This window comes from Ictidomys tridecemlineatus, chromosome 3 (assembly GCF_052094955.1).
Source record: "Ictidomys tridecemlineatus isolate mIctTri1 chromosome 3, mIctTri1.hap1, whole genome shotgun sequence".
In the NCBI taxonomy this organism is placed as follows: Eukaryota; Metazoa; Chordata; class Mammalia; order Rodentia; family Sciuridae; genus Ictidomys; species Ictidomys tridecemlineatus.
In genome coordinates, this window is record NC_135479.1 from 113,942,911 (window position 1) to 113,956,156 (window position 13,246).

The window sequence follows — 13,246 nt, forward strand, 5'->3', positions numbered from 1 at the left end:
CATTAATTTTGTAGTGAGTATTACACTCTATTAAGTTTTTATAAGGGCTGGTGATAAAGAACTACTTGGGAATACTAAAGGATGCTCTACACCAAAAAAAAAAAAAAAAAAAAGTCAGTTAGCTTTGAGAAATGATATCCCTTGGAAAGAGAGAATGGCAGGAGAGAATGCAAAGTGAATCCATCATTTTTCACAGAAGAGGAATAAAGAAACACAACAGCTATACAGCTATGCCAGAGAAACAAACCTTGATCTGAACAATGTTGGGTTATTGGGCTTCTCATTTCCATTGTAGAGAATTTATTTTTTTTTAAACTAGAAGAGAAGAGAAGAAAAACCGAGTCACTCTTTGAATCTATAAGCAAAATCTAAGAATCCAGGTAAGAACTATGAGTTTGTAGACAAGACATGGGTGGAGATTATAAAAATTTGAATCTCAAAAGAAAAGAAAAACATTCTTTGAATGCTTAATTTTCTCTTATATAGGTATCCTGCTGGTAGAGCATACTTCTATGGATATGAAAATAGACAATTGAAAACAACAGAAAATTAAAAGCATCCTTTACTTGGTATCTTAGGAATGCCTCCATTTATTAAAGAAGCCTAGATCGTTCCAGACAAGACAAACTATAACATTTAAACATTAAGCAAAATAATAAATTTTTCTAGGTTGGAATGAAATACTCTTGTTTAGGAAAAATCTTCCATTCTAAGCTTTCTTTAGAGGTTGATTTCCAAGGTAGTTCACGTTAAGTCTAATGTTTTCTTAAGCAGCAACAGGTACTGATATCCATCTATCTCTACGTATTCTCATATCCTCACATCCTTGAACCAGTAGCTTGAAATGACTGAAAATACCAAAGAACAATAATTGGAATGCTGAGTTAACCACGTGTCTATGGGTATAAGTTTGAACAGTGACTGTTTTAAGTTATACCACCACATATGGTTTCGGATTTCTTTAACAGGGTGCCCAAAAGGCACTTATGGCCCGTATTGCCAAATGACATGCAAGTGCTTAAATGGCGGCAGCTGTGATACCATGATTGGCACCTGTAACTGCCCTCCTGGCTTCATCGGAGCAGACTGCAGCCAAAGTAAGTTACTCTTACCTATTATGGAATGGATATACTGATGGTTCCATGCTGGATACAGGTACCAAATATGCTAAAGCTGAGGTTTTTAAAGACTGCAGTTAGAAGAGTAAATGTTGTAATTCACTTAATAATTTACTGCAGCAACAGCAAACACAAGCTGACTTAAATTCATGGTTGAGGAATACTCACGAAAGACTTTGGTTGAGAGCTAAAGTTGGTGAAAGTGACAAAAGAGATCCTTTGGGTCATAATCCCTCCCACCCCAGCCATGCTGGCCCCAAGTCAAGATTAGAAAATCTGTTTGCCAAGAACAGAGCAAACTGGCGGTTCCTGCATTCACAATGTCAACCTCATTGTCTAAGTCCCACCGTTTCTTTATCCTTAGTAATTTGCTAGCTCCAAAGTAAGCAAAAAGTAAACACCAAAAAGTAAATAGCACCACAAAACCCGAAGACCTTAGCTGCATATTACAAAAACTATTGACAAAAAGTTTAAGGGACAGAAAGGTGAAGAACGTTTAAAAAGGTACAGGTTTGAACACACAGAGCAAATACATTTTATTGTTATCAGATCTTTCATTTTCTAAATATTTGGGTAGTTTTTTGCTTAACCCAAATAACTCTGGATGTACTTATCCCCTGTGACTCTGAGTCAGAAGGAGACCCTAGTGTTTGAAGTCAGTATCATGATGATCTTTTTTTTGGAACATAGAGGAGGCAACAAGAAGGAGCTCACATAATGGGGGCAGTCCTGGCCTTATCGATTTGGGGGCCTGGAGCTTTTGATGAGGATGTTCATTTTGTGATCATTCATTGAGCTGCACATGATGTTTGGGGGCTGTGTTCTGTTATCACATACCTCACAGTGAAAGGGCAAAAGTACCATTGGAAACTATCTTCAAAATAGAAAACCTGCTTTATCATGCATGCACACCTCAACTTATGTGATTGGATTGTGAAGCTCCATTATTCATGATCCTGTTTGGAAGCTGAGTTTGTGCATGGACAGAGGACTAAGTTGTTCTGTGCTGAAGATACCCAAAATGTTTGTATTTCCCTGGCAGGTAGCTGTTCTGTCTGCTTTGTATAAAGGTAACTTCTCTGTTTAATTTTTCTTTCTGCTGTACTGAGGACAAAAAAAAAAAAAAAAAAAAACAAATAAGAAAAAGTCTTGAATCCAGGTAGGGGACAATGGTCACTTAATGGATACAGCCTCTGAGGTCTCTACTGCCAGCTCAGTTTTGAGTCAAAGCCATAAACATTTCCCAAGGAAGGTCCTGGCTGACTCCTTTGTGTTTGTTCTTCAGAGAATCAATGGACAAATATGCTCATGCCAAAGCATTTTCAAAAACTGTGGTTTCCCTGAACATTAGGAACACATTGTCTTTAGAAAGCTGTGATCTCCTACATCAGCACTTCCGTTTGCCTTAACTATGAAGACTAGAGCCAAATTTTCAACCCCCTTCTCATGCAAGGTCAAGGATGGATGATATTGGTTTCTGTTTATGTTGCTGCCATTTTTCCCCCTCCCTGGATTTTCACAGATAGTCATTTTTGCTTATGCATTAACTGCATTTTGGTAAGCATTGTACTGAATTTTGGAATAAATCAAAATAAATAGTTAATTAGATTAATAGGTACAAATACATAAATCAGTATTTGAGAATGTAAACATGATGGGTCCTATACTGATGTTTAGGATTGTAAACTATGATTCCATAATGGACTTTAGGAATAAACATAGTCAAGATTATTACAAATATAATATATATGCAATGCAAAAACATATACATATACACACACCCTAAGCCAGTGCCATGTGGCAAAGTGAGACCGGATCCATGCTGTGAAGAGTTGGTGTTCCTTATTTATTATTTTGTTTTGTTTATTTTATTTTTTGCAGCATTGAGGATTGAACCCAGAGCCCTATACATGCTAGACAAATGCTTTACCACTGAACTACATCCCTAGCCTGGTATTCCAAATTTTTAAAAGACATATGTAAATTTTTGACAATAGATATTTGGTTATCTGTTTCTAATTTCAACTAAAATAGCTCTAAAGTAAGTGACATTTGAAGAGTTCCTCCTTATGTTTTTTTTTTCAAAGTAAACTTTTAGACTACAAACCAAACTGAAAACTAGACAATAGATTCCATTTGATTAAGAGAAATGGCATTGTATTTAAACATTTTTTAAAATCTCAACTGGCAAAATGTTTATAAGAAAAGTGTGGTTTTGTTTTGTCCGACTTTGTCTTACTTTTTCCTGCAGCTTGTCCTGAAGATCACTATGGTCAGGATTGTGTCCAAAGGTGTTCCTGTGGTGCAGGACAGTGTGACCCAGTGACTGGAGGGTGCCAGTGTCCCCCTGGACAAATGGGAGTCAGGTGTCAGCAAGGTAACAATGACTGCGGTGTTACCTTGTCCATCCAAGCACTAAGCCAAACCATTAAAGCAGATTTGGTGCCAAGGAATATAATTACATGGGCATTGTTTACAACACTTTCTTCTCTAAATGCTGCTTTAATAACATGAAAATACACACTCCTGTAGCACTATTTAGGAAACAGTCCAAAATAAGGTTTAAAAAAATAGAAAACAGAAACAAAGAATAATTTATGAATTTTCTTGACTGGGAGGGAATGTTTAAGTAACTGTGGCTAATTTTGTAAAATTGCTAAAAATTTTATGTTGGAGATATCAAATAATGGGAATTGAAGAAGTGCATATCCTCTTCAACCCTCAGAAGCCAACAGAGGGTAAGAAAAACAGAAGACACAAAGAAAAACACGATCTTTGTTGAAAACTACAAAACTTTCTTGCTGTAAATCATAATGTTGATTGTTATCATAATAATCCTAACAATAGAAGAAATATCAAATTCAGTTCAATGAGTACAGGTAGAGAGGATACTGGGCCCCTCCAGTCTTAGGTGGGGATAGCAAAGTGGCTATTTCTCCTGGGCACACACAAGTGGGCAGAACTAATAACCCATCATTGAAAAATAAGGACTGGGTGAATAGGTGTGTCACAGGAGATACCATAGGGTGAAAGAAAATGGGAGGAAAGCACAGAAAATATACAGACATATCATGTTTTCTACACTGTTTTATAACAAGAACATAAGCAGCCGTGTGGGTGACTAGCAGCCTTGTAGCTAAAGGGAGGCTAACTGTACATATACATACTCATACCTACACACATACACATACACAAACCCACATGCGTCCTCAGATACACACTTGCACAAGCATACACATATACACAAACATATACACATGCATACATACGTACACATATACATCTACACATCTATGTGTACACACACACACATACACACATATACACACACAAATTCTGTAACTTCTATTATATGGAGCTTTATTCTAACCAAATGGCTGAAGTCAGTTTCCTAGCCCTGGATCCACACTTTTAAAACTGGTGCATTAAAAACATGAAGCTGGTGAATAAAACATTCCCCTCATTTTAGAAACAAAAAAAGGTGAAACTGTTCAAAGTTTTGCTTGCATTTTTTAATGCAAATTTTGTAAGAAGGACAAAGGAGAAAAGGAATGGAAAAACGAAAAGCTGATGAAAGTAGATAAGAAAGATTTTGCTATGGAACTCATGAAGGTATTACCCAGAATCGCTTCCAAGAATTCAAAGGACATAATGAAAAAGAGTTCTCCATAAAATGTGAGTGCAGTACAGAGATATAAGGGTCCATGGAATAAATGAAAAGACAACAAAAGGAAATGAAAAAGTAAGCTGGCAGAGCTCAGAGAAGAAGTAAAATTAATTTTAAACCTCACATGATACAAATGAAGGCCACATTAGAAGCAGGTAACAGGAGGACAGAATCTGCTGATGATACAACTAGGAACCTGGAGAGTATGCTGAAAATAAGGAAAGTGAAGTAATAGAATGAAAAAGAACAGAGATGATAAGTGGAAGAGGTAAACCTTCAAATATAATTTTCAAGAATTTTTTCTCTGAAATAAAAGATCCGATGCTACCTATTATTATATTTCTGGGAAATAATAGTTATGATTGGTGGCAGGCCAGGGGCAACTCTGTTGAGGATATAAAGGAACATATAAGATCACTTAAAAATGGGTTAAATCAGCCTGGATTTATAACTCACAGCAGTATTCATTGCTAGCATGTGATTAATCAATGCCTATTCAGTTCTTGGAAAAAATGTAAAGCAAGTATTTTATTCACAGTTAAAATCATTACTCAAATATAACATGGTGGCAAATAAACAACTTTTTAAAAAATAAAAAGTTGTTGGAAATCTAAGAGCCTTAAAATATTTTTGTGAAAACAATTGAAAGGTAAATTTGAGCAATGAAATAATAAATGGAAAATCTCTGTAGTTAAAAGATGGCATTTTAATTAGGGCCAAGTTTAAAACAACGGTTGGAATATGACTAAGTGACAGAAGGTAAGTATTATAAATTCTAACAGTGCAGAATTTTAACATAACTTTAACAAGCTACAAACAGGAAAAACAGAGAAGGTGAAGGAGTACAAGGATCTTATTTCTTCACTCAAGGTTTTCAGGTAGGGGAGGACCAGTATGTATCAGATGTTACATCAATAAGTATGTTTATATGTATAAATTCTAGAATTTAGAATGCTGTAATTGAGAATTTAAGAACAAAAATATAGCCAACTAAAATCAGATTGAGGAGAGAAGTGAGAAAAAAATATGTGAAAACAGAACCATATTAATTCCCTTGCAATTCATACTGTGTGGTCAAGGTGTAATAAATAAGAAATTCACTCTATTATATAATATTATATGCACAGTCTAAAGAAAATCCTCCAGATTATATAAAATTATATAAGACTTTCACTTAGATAATAATAGAATACACATATTTTTCCCTGTTTTCCCTCTGAACACAGTTAAAATTCTAGACCATATGTACAAAACAAACATAAAAATCACCATAATGTGGAAAAAAGAGGCAGACTGGCTAGGGACCTCATAACACCTAAGGAACAACATGATGGCAAGACTTCTGGCCTTTCTTTTTTGTCTTTTGTATCCTGGAATGAGTGTCGGAGAAGCCTACAACTCAGAGAGATAATTTGTCCAGTTGAAGGACTAGGAATAGGGGCAGTTCAGCAAGACAGAAAACTTTTAGACAATAACTGGTCTTCTTCTGCAAACACGACAGAATAAAATGGCATCCCTAACTGTGATTCTATCAGTAAAGGCTGAATGAAGTGTGCACTTTCCTGAGCCTACCTGGATGTGAAAAGCAACCCCTCTCCTGTGAGTTGGGACTTATAGCCTTGTCCAGGTAGTAATGAGTCCCCCATCCTTGCTGTCAGTGTGGAGTATAGGGAATGAGAACCTGCACCCAACCAGGCAGTAAGGAGTCACCAGCCTTTCCCTCTGGGAGATCTAATGGAAGGGTAGGACTTCCATCACCACCAAGCAGCAAAGAGCCCATCCCATGCAGTGTCAGAGCAGGTCCACTGGAGAGCCACATGGAAGCACCTCTGCCCCTATAGGGGAGTTGGTGTCTACAGAGGCCTAGTGAGGATTCTGAACTGGCCTAGGAGGAAAGAAGCAGATTTCCCACTTGAAGGTCAACTGGGAAACTTTGACTTTACTTCCTATTTGCTGAATCAATTTCCTCTCTCTCTCTCTCTCTCTCTCTCTCTCTCTCTCTCTCGGCCAGTGCAATGTCATAGGAAGCTTTAAAAAAGTGAAAGACTTAAATGAGATCTGTAGTCTCACTTCACAATATTCAAAATGTTCAGGTTTCAATAAAAATGATTCATCATACTAACAACAGACAAGGTCCACTTAACTGATAAAAGACAATCGATATCAGCCCTTGAAGACTAAGGTTAGACTTGTCTAACAAGTATTTTAAACCAGTCATCAAAACATGATTCAATGAGCAACAACAAATGTGATTAAAACCAATAAAAATATAAAAGACTCAGTAAAGAATAAGAAACATGAAGAAGAACCAAATGGAAATTTTATAACCAGAAAATGCAATAACAAAAATTTAAATAGCTCAAGAGATGGATTAAGCTGGAGAATGAACAGGACACAACCACAAATTAGTGAACTTTAATATAGAACCATAGAAATTATTATACTGAATAAGAGAGTGAAAAAAAATAACAAACAACTCTCAAATAAATAAACAAATAGATAATGGAATCACAGAGGCCCTTGATACTACAAAAAAAATATAACATTTATGTCATAAGAAAAGTGAGTTCAGGAAGAGAGGAGAAATGGAGAAGGCCAAACAAGTATTTGAAGGAAAAATGACTGAAAATGTCTCAAGTATAACAACAACAAAAAAATGTAAGTCTACAAAGTCAAGAAAATGAATGATTGCCAAAAAGGTTAAACTCAAAAATATTTGAAAAACACATTTCAACTTCTGAAAATTAAAAAAAAAATCTGAAAAGCAGTGAAAGAGAAAGACCTCAGCTAAAGAGGAAGTGCACATCGAATGGCAGCAGAATTCTCATTAAAATCTTGAGGAGAGATGCAGCATTTTCCAAGTGCTGAGAGAAAAAAAGCAAAAATCAAAAAACTTTGAATCCAGAGTCCTATATCCACTGAAAGCATCCTCCAAGAATAAAGGAGAAAAACATATCCTCAGAGGAAGGAAAATTATGTCTATTGCCAGTAGACTTAACTTAAAGAAATACCTAAAGGAAATTCTTGAAACTGAAAGAAATGAGGAAGAATATTAGGAAATTTAGACTGCAAAAAAAGGAAAGAATAAATTACAGATACATGAAATTTATTTTCCTTCTCTTTTCTAAAATATGCTTGACAAAGGAAGCAAAAATGTAGTTCTCAATGGATTTAGAAGAAAATTTTAAGATAATTGCATTATAAATGCGGAGGGTAAAGGCACATAAAGGATCTGAGGTTTCTACACTTCTTTCAGATTGGTAAAAATGTCACAGTGGAGCATGACAAGTCACACATGTATACTGTAACACCTACAGGAATCAGGAACAATCTATATGGAAAGATAAGTTGGAAAATGCTATAGATAAATCAGATTGCATTCAAAATGCTAAAGTAATTAAAAAGAAGTTGGAAAATGAAAAACATGGAACAAACTAAAAAACAAAATGACAAACTTAAAATGTTAGCAATTACATTGAATATAAAAAAATCATCTAAATATACCAACCAAAATATGTTCTGTCATTCGTGACAACATGGATAAACCCAGAGGACATTCGGTAAGCCAAGCACAGAAAGACAATACATAATCTAACTCCTAAACTGAATCCAGAAAAATTCATCTCATATAAGGAGAATATAATGATGATTGTTAGAGGCTGGTTAGTTGAAACTGGAAGGAGGGAGCCCTGGGAGATATTTGTTGCAGGTACATAATTACAGGTAGAGAGGAGGAATGAATCTCAGGAGATTACTGTACAGTAAGGAAACTAAAGTGAATAAGCAAATGCAGTTCTTGAGCAGTGTAAACTGGGAATGTTATATGCTGTTACCAAAAAAATCTATGTGAGATGATACATTTCTTAGTCATTCTGCAATGTGTATGTACTTCAAAATGTCATATTCCATACAAAAGAAAACATACAACGTTATCTTTCAGTCTACCTATATATACATAAATATAAGGAGAGAGAATATAACATACATATAGATTAGTTGGAAATAAAAGAATAGAAAACAATATACCATGTGATGAAGTAGACTTCAGAGCAGAGAAAAATTACCAGTGACAGAGGGCCATTTTATAAGGATGAATTCATTCCTTAAGAAGACACTGAACTCCTAAATGTGTCTGCTTCAAACAGTACAGCCACCAAATATACGAAGAAAAGTCTGATACTTCTAAAGGGAAAAACAGACAAATTCATTATTACAGTTGGAGATTTCAACACCCCTTTGTCAATAATTGATAGAACATAAATTCAGCAAGGCTATAGAAAAACGCAATCAAAATGATCTTATCAACATGTATGGACAGCTCCATCCAATAATAAGAGAATACATATTTTATTTCAAGTGTCCATAGAACATATTTTAGTAATAACAAAACTTATGCTATTTCCAGGAAGAAAAAAAAACCTGTACCACATCATTTAAAAATAACCTTCTTAAATACCTAGTAGATTTTTAAAGAAGCAAATAAAATTGGTATTCCAGAAATTAAAAAAAAAACAATCATGAAATCTAGAACCCTTAGGGTAAAGCTAATTCAGTAATTAGAGGAAAATATATCTTCTAGAATACATTAGTATATAAGAAGTGATAAAAATAAAGAACAATAAAACAATAAAATAAAATGAAAATGAGGAATTACTGAAGTAAAAATAGGGATAATATGACTTAGGTAAGAAGTTACATTAAGACCACTGACCACCCATCTAGATAAAAGTAAAGTTGGAAATCTTATATAACTTTGTTCTCCACATTACTTCCGGTTGTATAAAGTACTTAAAGATAATTGATAAAAACCATGAAGGTACAAGAATTAACATAGGACTTTAAAAAGAAATTATGAGACCATATATAAAGCTGAGAAAAAATCTGAAATCATGAAAGAAAAAGAAATAACATTGTCTTTTGGGTTTAAGGGAAACCAAAAGTGTCTTCAAAGTATAAAATATCTCCACCACACACACACACAAAATCAAAAGATAAACAAACTCTGAAAGAATAAAGACCAACAAAGGACTAACTTTCTTAATAAAGAAGTGTCCCTATATATAGATAAAAAAGGATCCACAGGCTCAATAGAGCTTATCCAAAGCTGTTCAGCCTCTTTCCTAATGTGAGAAATTCAAACTTAAGTTCTATTTACATCCCATTGTCTCCCCCATCAGATTTTCATAGTATGCTACATTAACTAAACATTGAAATAGAGCCACATTGATAATACTTCTTAGTATTTATCTCTTTGTAGAGAAATTTAATAAAGTTAACGACAATTTAAAATGCACATATTGTTTTATCCAAAGAACCTTCTGGTAATTTGCTCTACCAATATAATGTTATATTTGAATAAACACATAATATATTCATTATGGCATTGTTTATGCTAAAATTATTTTAAACAATCTACTTGTCCATCAATTGTGGAATGAGGAATATAAATTCTGTGTGATGGAATAAATTCCAATGCAACTATTTTATTTATTTATTTTTTTAAAAAACTGGTCAGTCCTATGCTAATTAGAAAAAATCTTGGGTGAATTTTATTTATCAAATAAAGCAAAATTTATGTTATTATTCATCTCTATTAACCTTTTGCTTAAAAAAAAAGGTTAAACAAGGAAGATAGATACACCTACAAATACTTCATTAATGTGGAATACTTCTGAACCTATTCAGTCATCCTCCACTTAATTTGACAAATTTTTATTGAAGTCAATGCCTGTTTAAGCATACAGAACAATATGTGTAAAATAGACAATATTCTTGCAAATTGCTTCCTAGAGGGTAAGGAAGATAATAAACAATAAACATAATTAGGAAGTGAATTACATGTATTCTAGAGGGCATAAAATATGTGGTAAGATTACAAATGGAGACTGACTGGGGCCAGAGAGCATGGGGTGGACCAATGGTTTCAATAGAGTGGACAGGGTAAAAGAAGAGAAACTATGCTATGGAGAAAACTTGGTGGTGGTATTTAAGAAGAGAATCAGGGAGACTGGAGTACGATAGAATGCTTTATCCCATAATATATATTGTTACGTACTGTTTGAAAGAATTGTGCAATAACCTTAACTCTACAAGAGCCATGTTCTATTCACAATTCTGTCTAAATATTGTCCTAAGACTTAGGCCTGCAGAAACATTTCTAAGTCTTCAATATATATATATATGTATATCTTGGGATAGCAGGGGTTAGAGGTAGTGGTAGTAGGAATTCTATATTTTCACAGTTCCCTGGGTTCCAACAAAGCATTTCAAGGTTTAATTTGCCTTAAAGGCAAACGATAACTTAGGGAAGTTAACTTAAAGGTGGTGAACTTAAGGTAGCCTATTACAAATGCAAGGGAGATTCAACCATTCATCATACAACTATAAATGTTACCTAACAAAATCAAAACCCTTCTTTCATTTAGTTCTAAAGTAAAGTGCAGCTATTCAGTCAAATAAAGAAAAGTGTCATGCATATTGAATTCAAATACCTGCTCTGCTTTGTATTAACCAATGCCTCTGGGCAAGTTTAAAAAAAAAAAACTGTCTAATGTTTTTCCTGCTAGCTGGAATTAAAAAAATAAAGAAATCTCTAATGTCTCTCCTGCTAGCTGGAATTGAAAGAATAGTTGATTAGAAGTCAGATGTTCTAAATTTGAGTCTTGATTCTTAATCTTACTGGCTGTCTCTGAGTTTCGATTTTCCCAAGAGTAAAATAAGAATACTGTTACCCACATCACAGGGGTATTTGTGAGCATTAAATGAGATAATTCATGTGGAAAATATCATTATGTAAAAATACTATAAACTGGAGGTCATAAATGGCAGGCTCTTGGCCAAATCTAGCCACAAATGTGTTTGAATTGGCTGGCATAGTTTGACTTCCACCGTGCTGTAAAACTATTTTAATTAGTTGCCAACTTTCAAAGTTTGGATAATTTCATATAAAATATGGATTTTCAGTTTTCCTGAAAAAAAATCCTATTAGCTGGCAATATTGGGCCCATATTCCTCATGACAAAATCAACTAAATGTGAACATTATTCTCAGGCTAGGGGGCTCCACTCTCCCATTGGTAGCACTTCCCATCATTCAGGTGCTTCTCCTGGACATGAAGGAGAGTCTGTTTTCCTTATGTCTGGACCTTGTCACTTACTTTTGTCTTAACTTCCCTTGGCAGTGCATTTTAGTTTGTGTTCTTCACTGCTCTATGGTGAAATGCTTTTTTGATTTCAGTACACAAATGTGAAGGAGCAAACTGCTCATCTTTCTTCTTCAACAATTATGAGACTAACTATATAAAATACTCCTTCCTCTAATTGGGAATTATTGCTGATTATTCATTAGGATACCTGCAGTTCACAGTGTGCCAGGCACATAGTACAAGCTCAGTAAATATTTATGGGGTGAATGAAAAGTGAATGAATGACAGTGATGTGCTTGTGAGCCTACAGATAGATCTGGGGGATTCTTTAATTGTGTTATGCTTTTGCTGTCTAGATATGGCTACTTTATCTGGAGTACAGAAAGATGTTTACTCATATGACACTTTCATTCAGTCTGACATTTTAAAAACTTTTTTTCCTGCAGGATGTCCCCAGACAAGATATGGCACAAATTGTGAATTAAACTGTAACTGTAAAAATGGTGGACTTTGTAATATCGTGGATGGAAGCTGTACCTGTGGTCTTGGGTGGACAGGAAATTATTGTGAAAAAGGCAAGTTGTTATAGTACCTTATGATTACATATATATATGTGTGTATATATATACATATATATATGTATACACACACACACACACACACACACACACACACACACACCCTTTATAGAGTATCATCACTGGTTATAATAGAGGCTAGTGAAGAAACTGTTTTTCAAGTAAGTGCATGCAAGTTTTTTATGCATTTTCAATAAAAATAGGTATGTAAATATTGATTATCTTGTTACTGGAATATCACATGGAAACTCTTAAACTTCTTAAGTAATTGAAATATTATTAATGTGCAAGAGCTCCTCTGAGACCAAAATTTCATTCTCTCTTCAGCCAGTTCTTAAGTTCAAAGCCATTGTGTATATAAACTCATCCTCTGAACCTTCAATTTCTAGGCAGAGAAATGGAGAACCTCAGTCACCACTGAGGCCTTGAGGCAGGCAGGGTGGAGGATGTGTGGCCTGAAAAGAACCAGTTCACATTAGTAGTAGACCCAGTGCAAGGAAGTGATAGTGACCTGCCAGAAGTCTCCAAACTTGACTTCATCAGGAAAAATTTAATCCTGTATTGTTATATATGTATTTAGTATAAATATTTTGATTTATCAATAACATTCTTGTACTTCTTGATACATTGTCTATCATATGTATATTATACAATATATAAAAGTTTTAATTAATAAAAATGGAAAAAGATTGGGCTGGGGTTGTGGCTCAGCGGTAGAGCACTCGCTTCCAATTTGCGA

The 13,246-nt window shown here is 34.5% G+C and overlaps 1 protein-coding gene across 6 annotated transcripts in view; it reads left to right on the plus strand.

Moving 5' to 3' along the window:
• Positions 1 to 13,246, plus strand: part of LOC101973364 (EGF-like and EMI domain-containing protein 1) — a 616,632-nt gene that overhangs the window by 583,308 nt on the left and 20,078 nt on the right. For all 6 annotated transcript variants that reach the window (XM_040270043.2, XM_040270041.2, XM_040270039.2 and 3 more), the window contains 3 exons: positions 969 to 1,097; positions 3,370 to 3,495; positions 12,376 to 12,504. In XM_040270043.2, coding sequence (XP_040125977.2) covers positions 969 to 1,097; positions 3,370 to 3,495; positions 12,376 to 12,504 — 384 coding nt within the window. The remainder of the gene's footprint in view (positions 1 to 968; positions 1,098 to 3,369; positions 3,496 to 12,375; positions 12,505 to 13,246) is intronic.